General features: G+C 41.1%; 1 protein-coding gene across 11 annotated transcripts in view; it reads left to right on the top strand.

Annotated features, from left to right (window-relative positions):
• The window catches only part of MYO9A (myosin IXA), a 100,241-nt gene that overhangs the window by 58,069 nt on the left and 30,157 nt on the right, over positions 1-12,015 (top strand). For all 11 annotated transcript variants that reach the window (XR_005556264.1, XM_039339567.1, XM_039339566.1 and 8 more), the window contains 9 exons: positions 2,905-2,980; positions 3,138-3,269; positions 4,521-4,560; positions 5,945-6,067; positions 7,878-7,958; positions 8,953-9,063; positions 9,423-9,545; positions 9,879-10,028; positions 10,525-10,847. Coding sequence is in view for 10 of the 11 variants with exons in the window: in XM_039339567.1 (XP_039195501.1) it covers positions 2,905-2,980; positions 3,138-3,269; positions 4,521-4,560; positions 5,945-6,067; positions 7,878-7,958; positions 8,953-9,063; positions 9,423-9,545; positions 9,879-10,028; positions 10,525-10,847 (1,159 nt within the window). In the remaining variant the exon portion in view is untranslated. The remainder of the gene's footprint in view (positions 1-2,904; positions 2,981-3,137; positions 3,270-4,520; positions 4,561-5,944; positions 6,068-7,877; positions 7,959-8,952; positions 9,064-9,422; positions 9,546-9,878; positions 10,029-10,524; positions 10,848-12,015) is intronic.

The raw sequence follows: 12,015 nt of genomic DNA, 5'->3' as shown, positions 1-12,015 counted from the left end.
CCAATTTCAAATTAATGGACCTAGCATAGATATTTGCAGAGACCTTCCTTTCTGTTTTGTCCATCTCATCTCTTCTGGCTCTCTGTTAATAGACACAGATTGATAAGAGAATGTGTCCCTTAACTCCTGATTTTGAATTTTCTTACAGCCTATTAATAATCTCCTTCATTAAAGTATGCATGAACTATATTATTCATGCATTAGATCAGGGATCCCCATCATCTGGGCTGCAGCCCACTAGTGGGCCATGAGCTGTTTGCAACCGGGCTGCAGAAACGGGCGAGCATATGCACAAGCAATGGGCGAACACATGCACACATGCTCCATTTGCATGAGAGGTGGGCGCGCATGGACCTTGCTCGCGCAAATGGAGCTGCGTGCGTGCGCTTGCCGGCCACTCACATGGAACAATCCTCTCCCCCCCCCCCATTGGTCTACAAAGCCAGAAATGCTGGGGACATCTGCATTAGATTATACATGTTGGTTTAAAGGCTACAAAGGAATAGTGAATTCATTTTAAGGTGTGAAAGTGACTACTTCCTAAGAAAATTAGGAATTACAGTTTTACTATGTTGGTTTACTTAGATGAGTACAATAAGATTTAAACCTAATGTTTTAGTTTGTTGACTCATTTCATGTAATAATACGTTTTTGATTATCACAGACAGATTTATAACTTTTCAGTTGGAATTGTTACTAATGAAAAGCTTGAGTCAGAGAAAACAGTTACAGCTCTGTCTCAGGTTTTTTTTTTTTTTTTTTTTTTTTTTGCTCTTCTTCTCCAGATCTTTGTAGTAAAAAATAAGCAGTAATATTTAGCTGGGGAAAAAAAATTCATTTCAGTTGATAGTTGTAAGTCCTGTCCCATTTTATATATTAGCTAATTTATTTTGAGAGCAAAAAAAAAAAAAAAAAGCTGCATGAAATTCACTGATTCTCAAAACTACAATCTACTTTTTAATATCAGGAAACCCCTATAGCAACAAAACCTGAAAATAGCAGTAATTGTTATTGTAGAGTGTGGGGGGGGGGGCGGTATTCTAAACATGTAATTCATAGAAGAGTAAATTAGTGGCACTGCTACAACAATTGTTGTCTAGAAATCTTTACAGGAACTGTGTCTTTTCCCAAATGCTCTGCAGCTATTATATGATCCCTTGAAAACACACAGTTACTTTAGAGTTAAGACAAGGGTCTATGTTAGGCCTCTGTAACACCTTTATGGAATGTTTATTTTCTTTTTATATTTATATGTAATATAAATATCTGCCTCTCTTTTTCTCCCTGTACTGTTTACCTTTTCTTTTTTATATTCATCATACTTTGTATTAGCTTTTTATCTTTGTATTTTGAAACTTCAATTAAAAGTATTATTTTAAAAAGAAAGTGAAATTCTGTTCAACCTGTGAACTAGACTAGTACCACAGTTAAGAAGGCTTTGGAGGTTGGAGGTGCAATATGAATAGAAGCTTGTGGTTTTGTGGTCAGAGGAACAATTACCAAACACATTCAGATTGGTAGTGTAAGCTTTCAGATTATAAAAAAGCATTAGCCATTCTAAAGCACAGAGTACAATATTTTTAGACCAAGGACAAAGGCTTTTAGACTGGAATAAGTGCAGTCTTTTATCGGTTATTGATCAAGCAGATCTCCATAGAGATTTTGCTTCAGGCATAAATGGAGAGACCAAAAATAGCGGAACGTGCTTCTTAGACTCTGGTTGCTAAGGCCATGCACCAGCTATGAATCATAGCATATTAAAAAAAATGGCTATTATTCGTAGCAGTCAGAGGCTTTGCAAAAAGTTATTACGGCCATATGGTCTGTATTTCCCACATGATTAACAAATAATTGGGAGAGTGAAAACAATTTTCAGATATTTTGAACCTGGTTAGGAACTTTTTAAAAATAAATTCTAACTTGTACCTAGAGCCCTGGTGGCACAGAATGCAGTATTGCAGGTAATTCTGCCCACTGCCAGGAGTTCGATCCTGACCGGCTCAAGGTTGACTCAGCCTTCCATTCTTCTGAGGTTGGTAAAATGAAGACCTAGATCAGTGGTTCTCAACCTTTCTAATGCCGTGACCCCATAATACAGTTCCCCATGTTGTGGTGACCCCCAAGTGGGTGTGGCCACCAATAAGAGGGAGTAGGGCAGCTAGAGAAAAGGGAAAAAAATGGTGGACAGCGTGGTTTGGCGACCCCCATGAAATGGTCGTTCGACCCCAAATGGGGTCCCGACCCACAGGTTGAGAACCACTGACCTAGATTGTTGGGGGCAATATATTGACTTTGTAAACCACTTAGAGAGGGCTGCAAAGCACGATGAAGTGGTCTATAAGTCTAAGTACTATTGCTATTGCTATCTTATCCCAAACTGAAGAAGCTTCTTGGATGTGAAGCGAAACGTTTTCAAGGAAAAACAAAGAAAGTCCAGTTGCCTTTGGAAACAGCACCTTTGGGGTTAATGACTGAATGACTGAAAATCCCCATCAAAGCTTGTATCTTAATTATGATAGCCAGTGATTTTAATGCCAGACAACTTGACTGGCAGAATGCCCTTGTTTTTTTTTTTGCCCCTGAAAAAGAGAGATACGCATTTATACTTAACAAGTCAAAATACGGCTGGTATGTGGAATTACAAGTTGGGTTGTTTTTATTTATTTTTTATTTTTTATGGCAACTGATTAGAAAATGGTTTCCCTTATTTTTAGAAGCCTGTCAAATATATCACTTCGCCTCACACCATATTAAAATCCTTTTGTCTCCCTGTTCCCAGCATGTTCCATTTTTAGCCTACATTGCAACAACCCTTTTCAAATGCGATGCAGCAAATTTCCTTTGTGCAAAATGGAATGTTACATTTCTTTTTCTTTTTTCTTTTTTATTGACGTGCTGATACAGGTATTGCTCGGAAACGGCCGAGAACCCCCCTCTCTGACCTGCAAGGAGTTAACACTATTAACGAGAAAAGTCAGCGGTAAGTGGATCCATCAGGCAGCTGAAGGAAAAAAGCTCTGCTAGGAAGCTAGGCCTGTGCTGTTTGATGGGTTTCTCTTTTTTAAATCGCTGACATTTTCTTCGCCGTCCTCCGGTGAAAAATAAAAGTAAAAGTGTACGACTTCCATACATTGCAGCGATGCCTACGGAGTGTGGAATACCAGAATGGGCCTCAGACCGAACCGACTCTCCAGCTTCCTTGACAAAGATGGGATATTTGTGAATTCGACGAACAGCAAGCTTCTGGAGCGTGCCCACGGCATTCTCATGTTAGTGAACGTTTGCATTTGTTCCAAAGGGGGCTTGGATAACCGTAGATACGATGGGACAAGTGAAGGTTAAAAAAAAAAAAAGTTGATCCCCAGTAGTGTCCCAATAGCAGAGTTCCAGTATTTGAAGGGCTGCCCCAAAGAAGGGGGAGGGGATCAACCTATTCTCCAAACCCCCTGAAGGCAGGACAAGAAGCAACGGGTGGAAACTAATCAAGGAGAGAAGCAACCTAGAACTAAGGAGAAACTTCCTGACAGGGAGAACAATTAACCAGTGGAACAACCTGCCTCCAGAAGCGGTGAATGCTCCAACACTGGAAGTTTTTAAGAAGAGACTGGACAGCCATTTGTCCGAAATAGTATAGGGCCGTGGTGGCGAACCTATGGTACGCGTGCCACAGGTGGCACGCAGAGCCCTCTCTGTGGGCACGTGCACCGTCGCCCCAGTCCTAGGCCTTTGGCTGGGTTTTATAAAACCTTTTCGCTTTAGGCCTCCGCCGCCGTGTGCAAAAAAAAAAAAAAAAGGTTCAATCAATCAATTTCAACTTCTTGCGGGGGAAAAAAAAGATCTCGCAAAGTTGGAATTGATTGATTGAACTTTTTAGTCCCATGAAATCTGCCTTTACCACCGCAGCCACGCCCACCCAATGGGTCACAGCCACCCAATTGGCCACGCCCACCCGACAATACATAAGTGGGTTTTGGGTTGCAGTTTGGGCACTTGATCTCTAAAAGGTTCGCCATCACTGGTATAGGGTTTCCTGCCTGAGCAGGAGGTTGGACTAAATGACCTCCAAGGTCCCTTCCAACTTTATCATTATTATTAATATTATTATTAATATTATAGTACAGGCAGTCCTCAGCTTACGACCACAGTCGAGCCCAAGGTTTATGTTGCTAAGTGAGACATTTCTTAAGTGAGGTTTGCCCCATTTTGCAACCTGTCTTGCCACAGTTGTTAAGGGAATCCCTGCAATGGTTAAGGGAATCTGGTTTCCCCTTTGCCATTGTTTGTCAGAAGGTCGCAAAAGCCGATCACATGATCCCGGGATAGTGTGACCGTATATAAATATGAACTAGTGGCCAAGCGTCTGAATCTTGATCGTGCAAGTATGGGGGTGCTGCAGTGGTCATGAAAAACGGTCATAAGTCACTTTTTTTCCGTGTTGTGGTAACTTTCAGCAGTCACTAATACCTATTTACAGACTAAGCGTGTAATCCTGCTTTTTATTGGGTTCTTATCTTCCATAGGCGAAACAAGAACGTTAAAGTCAAGCCCAACCTACCAAAGGTGAGAGAATTCAATTACCTCAGTGGTTCCCAACTTTTTGTACACCCTGCAGCCCTAGAACGCTTCTGATATATTCTCGCAGCCCTTACAAAAGTTTGAAATAACAGCAATGAATTATTACTTCCAAATCCAGGTTTTCACACCCCTTGAAATATCTCGCACCCCCGGTTAGGAACCCCTGAATTACTTGGCTGTAAGCACCGCTAATGGATCTAGTTAAGAGTTAAATTTTTAAGAAGAGACTGGACAGCTATTTGTCTGAAATGGTATAGGGCAGGGGTAGGCAAGCTTGGCTCTTTTATGACTCGTGGACTTCAACTCCCAGAATTCCTGAGCCAGTATGGCTCAGCATGGAAACCTCTTCCTTTCCCCTCAGCATGGCTGGCTCAGGAATTCTGGGAGATGAAGTCCACGAGTCATAAAAAAGCCGAGGTTACCTACCCCTGGTATAGGGTTTCCTGCCTGAGCAGGGGGTTGGACTAGATGATCTCCAAGGTCCCTTCCAACTTTATTATTATTATTATGGAACATCACACAGTCAGCCAGATGTTCAGACTGGATTTGGCATTTTGTCTACCTAGCGAGTCCTTACCCAGGACCTGGGATAGGCAGATGTGGATGTTTGATGGTATTACAGACATCGTCGCAGGATGGAAGCTGTTCCTAGTCAGGTCGCCTTTTGCAATTGACTAATAGCGAATTTGTCAATGCCAATGGTGTTCAAGTGATGCTCCAGTTGTTTGGGATTGCACCCAAGGAGCCTATTACTATTGGTACTACCCTTGCTTGCTTTTGCCACAGTCTTTCTATTTCTATTTGTAGGTCTTTGTATTTTGTTATCTTCTCCAGTTCTTTCTCGTCTATTCTGCTGTCTCCAGGCACTGCCACGTCCACTATCCAGACTTTTTTGTCTTTCTTATTGACAATTGTTAAGTCTGGGGTGTTATGTTGCAGGTGCTTGTCTGTTTGAATTATTATTATTATTAATAATAATAATATTACTTCAGGCATGATAATCCTTCCCCATATGATATAAAAAAATTACAAGCCCTGCATACAAATACCTCTTCAAAATGTAGCGTACAGATCATCTACTCATTTGCTTACAGGATATCACCCATACGTAACTCCATCAACAAAGAATGGATATAATAAGTCTGCATGCACCCATACATGTATAAGTAATTTGTGGAACGTGGCAGAAATAGGGCAACATATTATCAATTATATGATAACCTAACCTTCTTTGGGATCCAGGGCAAAAACCTGGGATGGAAGTTTGTCTGCAGCCTACATTCAGACGGATGCCTCTCTGAAGGTTATTCCTTGCACTGATTTATGCCGAGAGCTTCTCCCAAATTTTTCTGCTTCTCTGCTTCCTCAGCACTTGCTGGAGGTGAAATCCCTGAAGCACCTGACGAGTCTGACTCTCCATGATCGTATCACAAAGTCTCTTCTCCATCTTCACAAGAAGAAGAAACCACCAAGCATCAGTGCCCAGTTCCAGGTTACTTCCTTGCAGTTGTTGGTTAAGAAGTGTACATTTGGGGGGGGGGAACCACATGTCAGTCAAAAGTTTTCAAACGTTTTAAAGTTGTGGATTCTGTTGGTTAGGAAAAGAAATTCTCGGAAACAGCTGATCAAGAGGCAAAGCTCTAGAGCAGTGTTTCCCAAACTTGGCCATTTTAAGGCATGTGGACTTCAACTCCCAGAATTCCACAGCCAGCATTGCTGGCTGTGGAATTCTGGGAGTTGAAGTCCACATGCCTTAAAATTGTCAAGTTTGGGAAACACTGCTCTAGAGCAGTGGTTCTTAACCTGGGCGATACTGCCCCCCCAGGGGGCGATTTCATTTTTCAGGGGGGCGATGGAATGAAAAGGGGGCGATATGGGAGCGATGGAGCGAGACGTTTTGGGGACACTTTTGAGACTTTTTCGTACAGTGAATCGCTGTATATCTATCGTACAAAAACATCAGATCGAATTGAATTGTGTTTTCAAACGTTCCTCCAGCTAGCTTCAGTACAGAACGCCGTACATATGTGAAGACGCATTGCTTGTCTTCATGCGCGTTGCGCAGCAGCCTCTACCCATACAGTGGTGTCCCATTGGCCAGAATATGGGAGATATGATAAAAAGACTGGAAATAAATTATTTGCATCGATATGTCCTGATGACAATTTTAAAGAAAACAAAAAAAGGGTTTGCATAAATTGAAGAATTATTTCCTATGTTGTGATGGAGAGGTTATGTTGGGGGAGGGGGGCGATGACAACTTCCTCATTGGCTCAAGGGGGCAATTCGTTCAAAAAGGTTAAGAACCACTGCTCTAGAGGATTTTTTTTTTTTTAAAAAAAAGGTTTTTAGGGGGAAAAACCCCCCTCTTGTTTTCCATGGACCCCATCAGTTGTCATGGAACTTAAGTTTGAAAAACCCTGATTTAGCTAGTTAGTCCTGGGAGGCTCTACTTTCAGGGAAAATGAAGGTTATTTTGGGCTGGTTCAGTGGGAGGAGGAGGAGGAGGAGGGAATCTTAACATGCTGGCCTAGATAATGGCACCAGGCCGGCTCTCTCTCTATACTAACTAAAGCTTATAGTTAAGCACGAACAAATTTCAGCGCCTCCATTCAATCCACCCTCTTTTCTGCACTTTTAGCACAGCAGCTGCTGCTGGATGGTTTTATTGGGATATCAGCTTCTATTCTCACAAAGCCTAAATCGTGATTGCAAAAGTTTTCTGCACAACTGATTTGCAGAGGTTCTTAAGAAGAGACTGGACAGCCATTTGTCTGATTTGGTATAGGGTTTCCTGCCTGAGCAGGGGTTGGACTAGAAGACCTCCAAAGTCCCTTCCAACTCATTACTATTATTATTATTATTATTGATCATTGCACAGTCAGCCAGATGTTCAGACTGGATTTGGAATTTTTGTCTACCTGTTGAGTCCTTACCAAGGACCTGGGATAGGCAGATGTGAATGTTTGATGCTTTTACAGTATCGTCGCAGGATGGAAGCAGTTCCTAGTAAGGCTGCCTTTTGCAATTGACTAATGGCGAATTCGTCAATGCCGATGATGGTGTTCAAGTGGTGCTCCAGTTGTTTTGGGATTGCACCCAAGGCGCCCCCAAAACAACTGGAGCACCACTTGAGCACCATTGGCATTGACAAATTCGCCATTAGTCAATTGCAAAAGGCGGCCTTACTAAGAACTACTACTACTACTGCTACTACTACTACTTATTATTATTATTATTATTATTATTATTATTATTATTATTATTATTATCAGCAGTCAATGTTATGTTTTGTTCTCCAGGCTTCACTTACCAAGTTGATGGAGACTTTGGGGCAGGCAGAGCCCTATTTTGTCAAATGCATTCGCTCCAACGCTGAGAAGGTAAACCGTTCCCCAACGCTGAGTGATTTGCAGCTGAAAGACTATCAACCTGCGATTTGTCACATAGCTAAAGATTACCAAAAGTAGAATAAGATGCCCTCCCTAAGAGCAGTCATAACACAGAGGCAGGCTAAAATAGCAAATATCAAAATGAGATACCAGCTCTTTAGTATGGTATGCAGATAGTAATGTAAAAAAGTTAACTTTAAAATCCCTAATTTTTGAAATGCATTTAGTGAATCAATCTGCATACTGAATAATTTTGGTGGATGTATAATACCTTCCCCTATTATCTGCTGATGAAAACATATTATGGGAGCAATATTAATGTGGAATGTTCTATGATTTTTTTTTCTTCCAGTTTGGCTCTTGGCTAGAACTGGGAGTGCAGAGTTTATAAGTGTGAGGTTATCTGGCTGTGACAAATTATGAGTGGAACAGATTGTTAGGCTCTAATCCAGGGGTGTGAAACTGCCGGCCTGCGGGCCGGATATGTCATGGCGAAACCGCACCTACCCCATTGCCAGCAATGGAAAAAAAGTCACAATATGTCGTAACACATCATGTGATGTTGCAAGTTTGACACCCCTGCTCTAAACATACCTTTATTTGGTATGCAGTCTTGTGTTCAATAGCTATTAGGCATATCATGACGCAATATTCCTGATTTCATAGGCAATACTATTAACTTCCTGTTGCCTTTTTGTTGCTAAATATGGCACAAGATTAACATCTGTATAGATGTTCACACTAAGATAGGCATTAAGCCAAGCTTGTAGATAATTGCATATTCTGTTTGAGACTGATTCAGTTTCTTGTCCGTGGTGATGTGGACAAAACTGTACATTACTGTTAGGCTTAAAAAGTGGGATGATTTGCTACTTTGGAACAGTGTGTTGGCTCCATTTAAAAACACGGAAACCTCGAAATGAGTTATGATGCATAACTGGTTCTGTAGGTGAGTTGGCTCAAATTGTGTATTTTACTTTTTCAGCTGCCCTTGAGGTTCAATGATAACTTGGTGCTGAGACAGCTGCGTTACACAGGAATGCTTGAGACAGTGCGCATCCGACAATCAGGATATAGCTGTAAATATTCTTTCCAGGTGAGATTATTCTTTCTTGATTCTCTGAAAGGTTACGGTAATAGTATAAAGAGTCTGAAAGCAGATGAGTTGGCTGGCTTTGTTTAATTGGTTTTATTTTTTAAAAAAAAATATGCCAGGTTGTTGCTGGAGCTATTTATAAATCCAAATGTATTTCCAAATTTACAGAGTTGTGCATGGCAGTATTTCTTATAAGCTGCCTCAGCCTATTTGTATTTCTTCAAGATTCAAGTGACGTTCTTTTAGATTTATGTATTGAAAAGTTTATATACAGTTTACTAACATGAGTTTCTTTATTGTTTGACACGTGAAAAGTTTATAAATATAACAATATGGTGATGCTGTGTCTAAATTGCCAGGATTTTGTAGACCACTTCCACGTACTTCTCCCACGAGGCACTGCCCCGTCTAAGCAGAATATTGAAGGCTTCTTCAGAAAGACAGACCCCAACTCAGATAGTTACCAAGTTGGGCGAACTATGGTAAGGTCCAACAACTGTTTCTAGACACCTTTCAAAAGGGGGATTTTGTGATGTTCTTTCCTCACGTGTCCTTAAAAAAAAAAAAGTCCTGTGAACTGAGGTAACTTCTACAACTTGGATTTCAAAGATCCTATTTGTTTATCATTATATCTGAGGGATGATTAGAACTTAATTAATCTCTTTGTAAAAAAAAAGACTGTAAGAATTAGTGTGGTTCTTTTGACACATGCACAGTTGCAGATATTTTATTAAAAAAAAACACCCACATATGTGTATCAGGCTGCTGATAGCAAAAGGACTGACATTAATGGTGATTCTTCAATTATCCATCAGGTGTTCATGAAGGAACAGGGACGACAGCTTTTACAAGGACTGTTGCATGAGGAAGTTCTGCAAAGAATTATCTTATTGCAGAGCTGGTTCCGGACGATGCTGTACAGAAGGCAGTTCCTGAGCATGAGGCAGGCTGCCGTGATCATACAGGTGGGGGTCACCTGTATGTTGTTCTTAAATTTAAACCTTGAGGAGGTTTACCTTACTCTCAACATAGATATTGTTGCCTTTACACAACACAGTTAAGCTAGTTATTGAATTTATCCTTTTTCTGGATTCATACAATGCATCAAACCTTAAACCAGCTTTCTTTAGAAGTGGAATGGTTTATTCAATGTATCCATACCATGTGCAAGAAAATTACTAACTATTCCTTTAATTTGCTATTTTTCTTCATCCTCACTGCCAGTACAAAATTCTTGTACGGATTGGTATATACTTCTATCTGCATTAAAACACGTGCTTTAAAAATGCTTGTAACCAGTAAACATAAACTTTTTGTAATGAACTGGAGTATCATGATATTAGAAATTAGTACTTAAGGGTTAGAAATATCTTAACCAGAACTATTCCAGCTAATAGCTTCGGATAAAAACTCGTTATTGTGTCAATAAAGTATTTTTTTTTTTTTTAATTCTCTGGGCAGCATTGTTGGCGTCGTTATCAGAAAGGAAAGCTAGCTGAAACAGAGGAAGAATCCCTGAACAATTCAGCCTTTTTAGACCAAGCTGCTGTGGTCCTTCAGGCATACTGGCGAGGTTACATGGCACGGCGAAGATTCCAGCAGATGCGGGTTGCAGGCTTCATTATCCAGAGCTCTTGGAGGGACTGCTTAAGACGTCGGCACGCTGCAGCAACATCTATCCAGGCGCACTGGCGGAGCTACCGCACGAGGACTCTCTACAGGGCCAAAAGAAACAAAATCATTTTGTTGCAAGCAGCCTATAGAGGCTACAAAGCACGGCAGAGGTAATGCACGCAGTGTTTAGGAAAGGAGATATGTGTCTAAATGAAAGAAGACCTTGGGAATTATTGGGACTAAATGGGTGATAAAGGAAATATTTACAAATGTAATTGTTTATTATCATGTCCCGATGCCACTGCATAAAATAGCTCTTTTACCTAGCTACAAAACTTAACAATTATTGGTTCAGTGCCCTACAATAATTTGATTTACAATATGGTAAATCTTTTAACTGGATTTATAGGTCTATCATTTTGTTCACTATGGTGTGTAGAAGAACAGAACACTAATTCCTTAGTTCATCTACAGCAGCGGTTCTCAACCTATGGGTCGCGACCCCATTTGGGGTCGATCAACCATTTTTCGGGGGTCGCCAAAGGCGGCGATCCGCCATTTTCTCCCCTCGGGGGCGCCGCTGCGCATGCGTGCCGCACATGGGGGCGCCGCCGCGCAGGTGTGCCGTGCATGGGGGTGGTGCCACGCATGCGTGCCTCGCATAGGGGCGCCGCCGCGCATGCGCATAACGTTTGTGTGACGGGGGTCGCTGTCACACAAACGTTGAGAACCACTGATCTACAGCAAGCCATATCTTACGACTGATCAATTACAATGGCTAGATTCGCATATTGCAGTAAGCCCAAATCACACACAGATATATTATTGCTTAGCACATGAACATAGCCCCTGTAAATAAAGATTTTGAGGACAGATCATACTTCAACCAATTTTGCATCTGGGAATTTCCATGTCTTCTCTTAACATTACTGACTAAAGATTCATTAACATTTCTAAAGAGGACATGAAGTTATGAGCTACTAACATAATAAACAAGGTTTCCATAATCCACTGCATTCAACATGTGTGGACTGCAACTTCTTCAATCAACCAGTATAATTGGCCTTCCCCAATCTAGTTCAACCACCACAGTCATTATCCATCATGTGTGTAGATAAGGATTATGGTCCATACAGTCTTCCCCAAACTTGACAAAATGGCCATTTTGGCTGGAGAACTCTAGGAGTTGAAGTTACTCATCTGAAAGTACTTAAGCTGAGGAGGAACTGGGTTAATAGATAGTACTAAGCTATATGTAAAGCTGAGTTCACCCACTGCAGTAAATCCTGGTTTAACAATAGTTGCAGTCATATCAGTTGTTATCTTTATAGAAACTGC

This window comes from Crotalus tigris, unplaced genomic scaffold (assembly GCF_016545835.1).
Source record: "Crotalus tigris isolate CLP2741 ecotype Arizona unplaced genomic scaffold, ASM1654583v1 scf7180000017735.2152567, whole genome shotgun sequence".
Classification (NCBI taxonomy): domain Eukaryota; kingdom Metazoa; phylum Chordata; class Lepidosauria; order Squamata; family Viperidae; genus Crotalus; species Crotalus tigris.
This window is presented reverse-complemented; position numbering and strand designations above follow the sequence as displayed.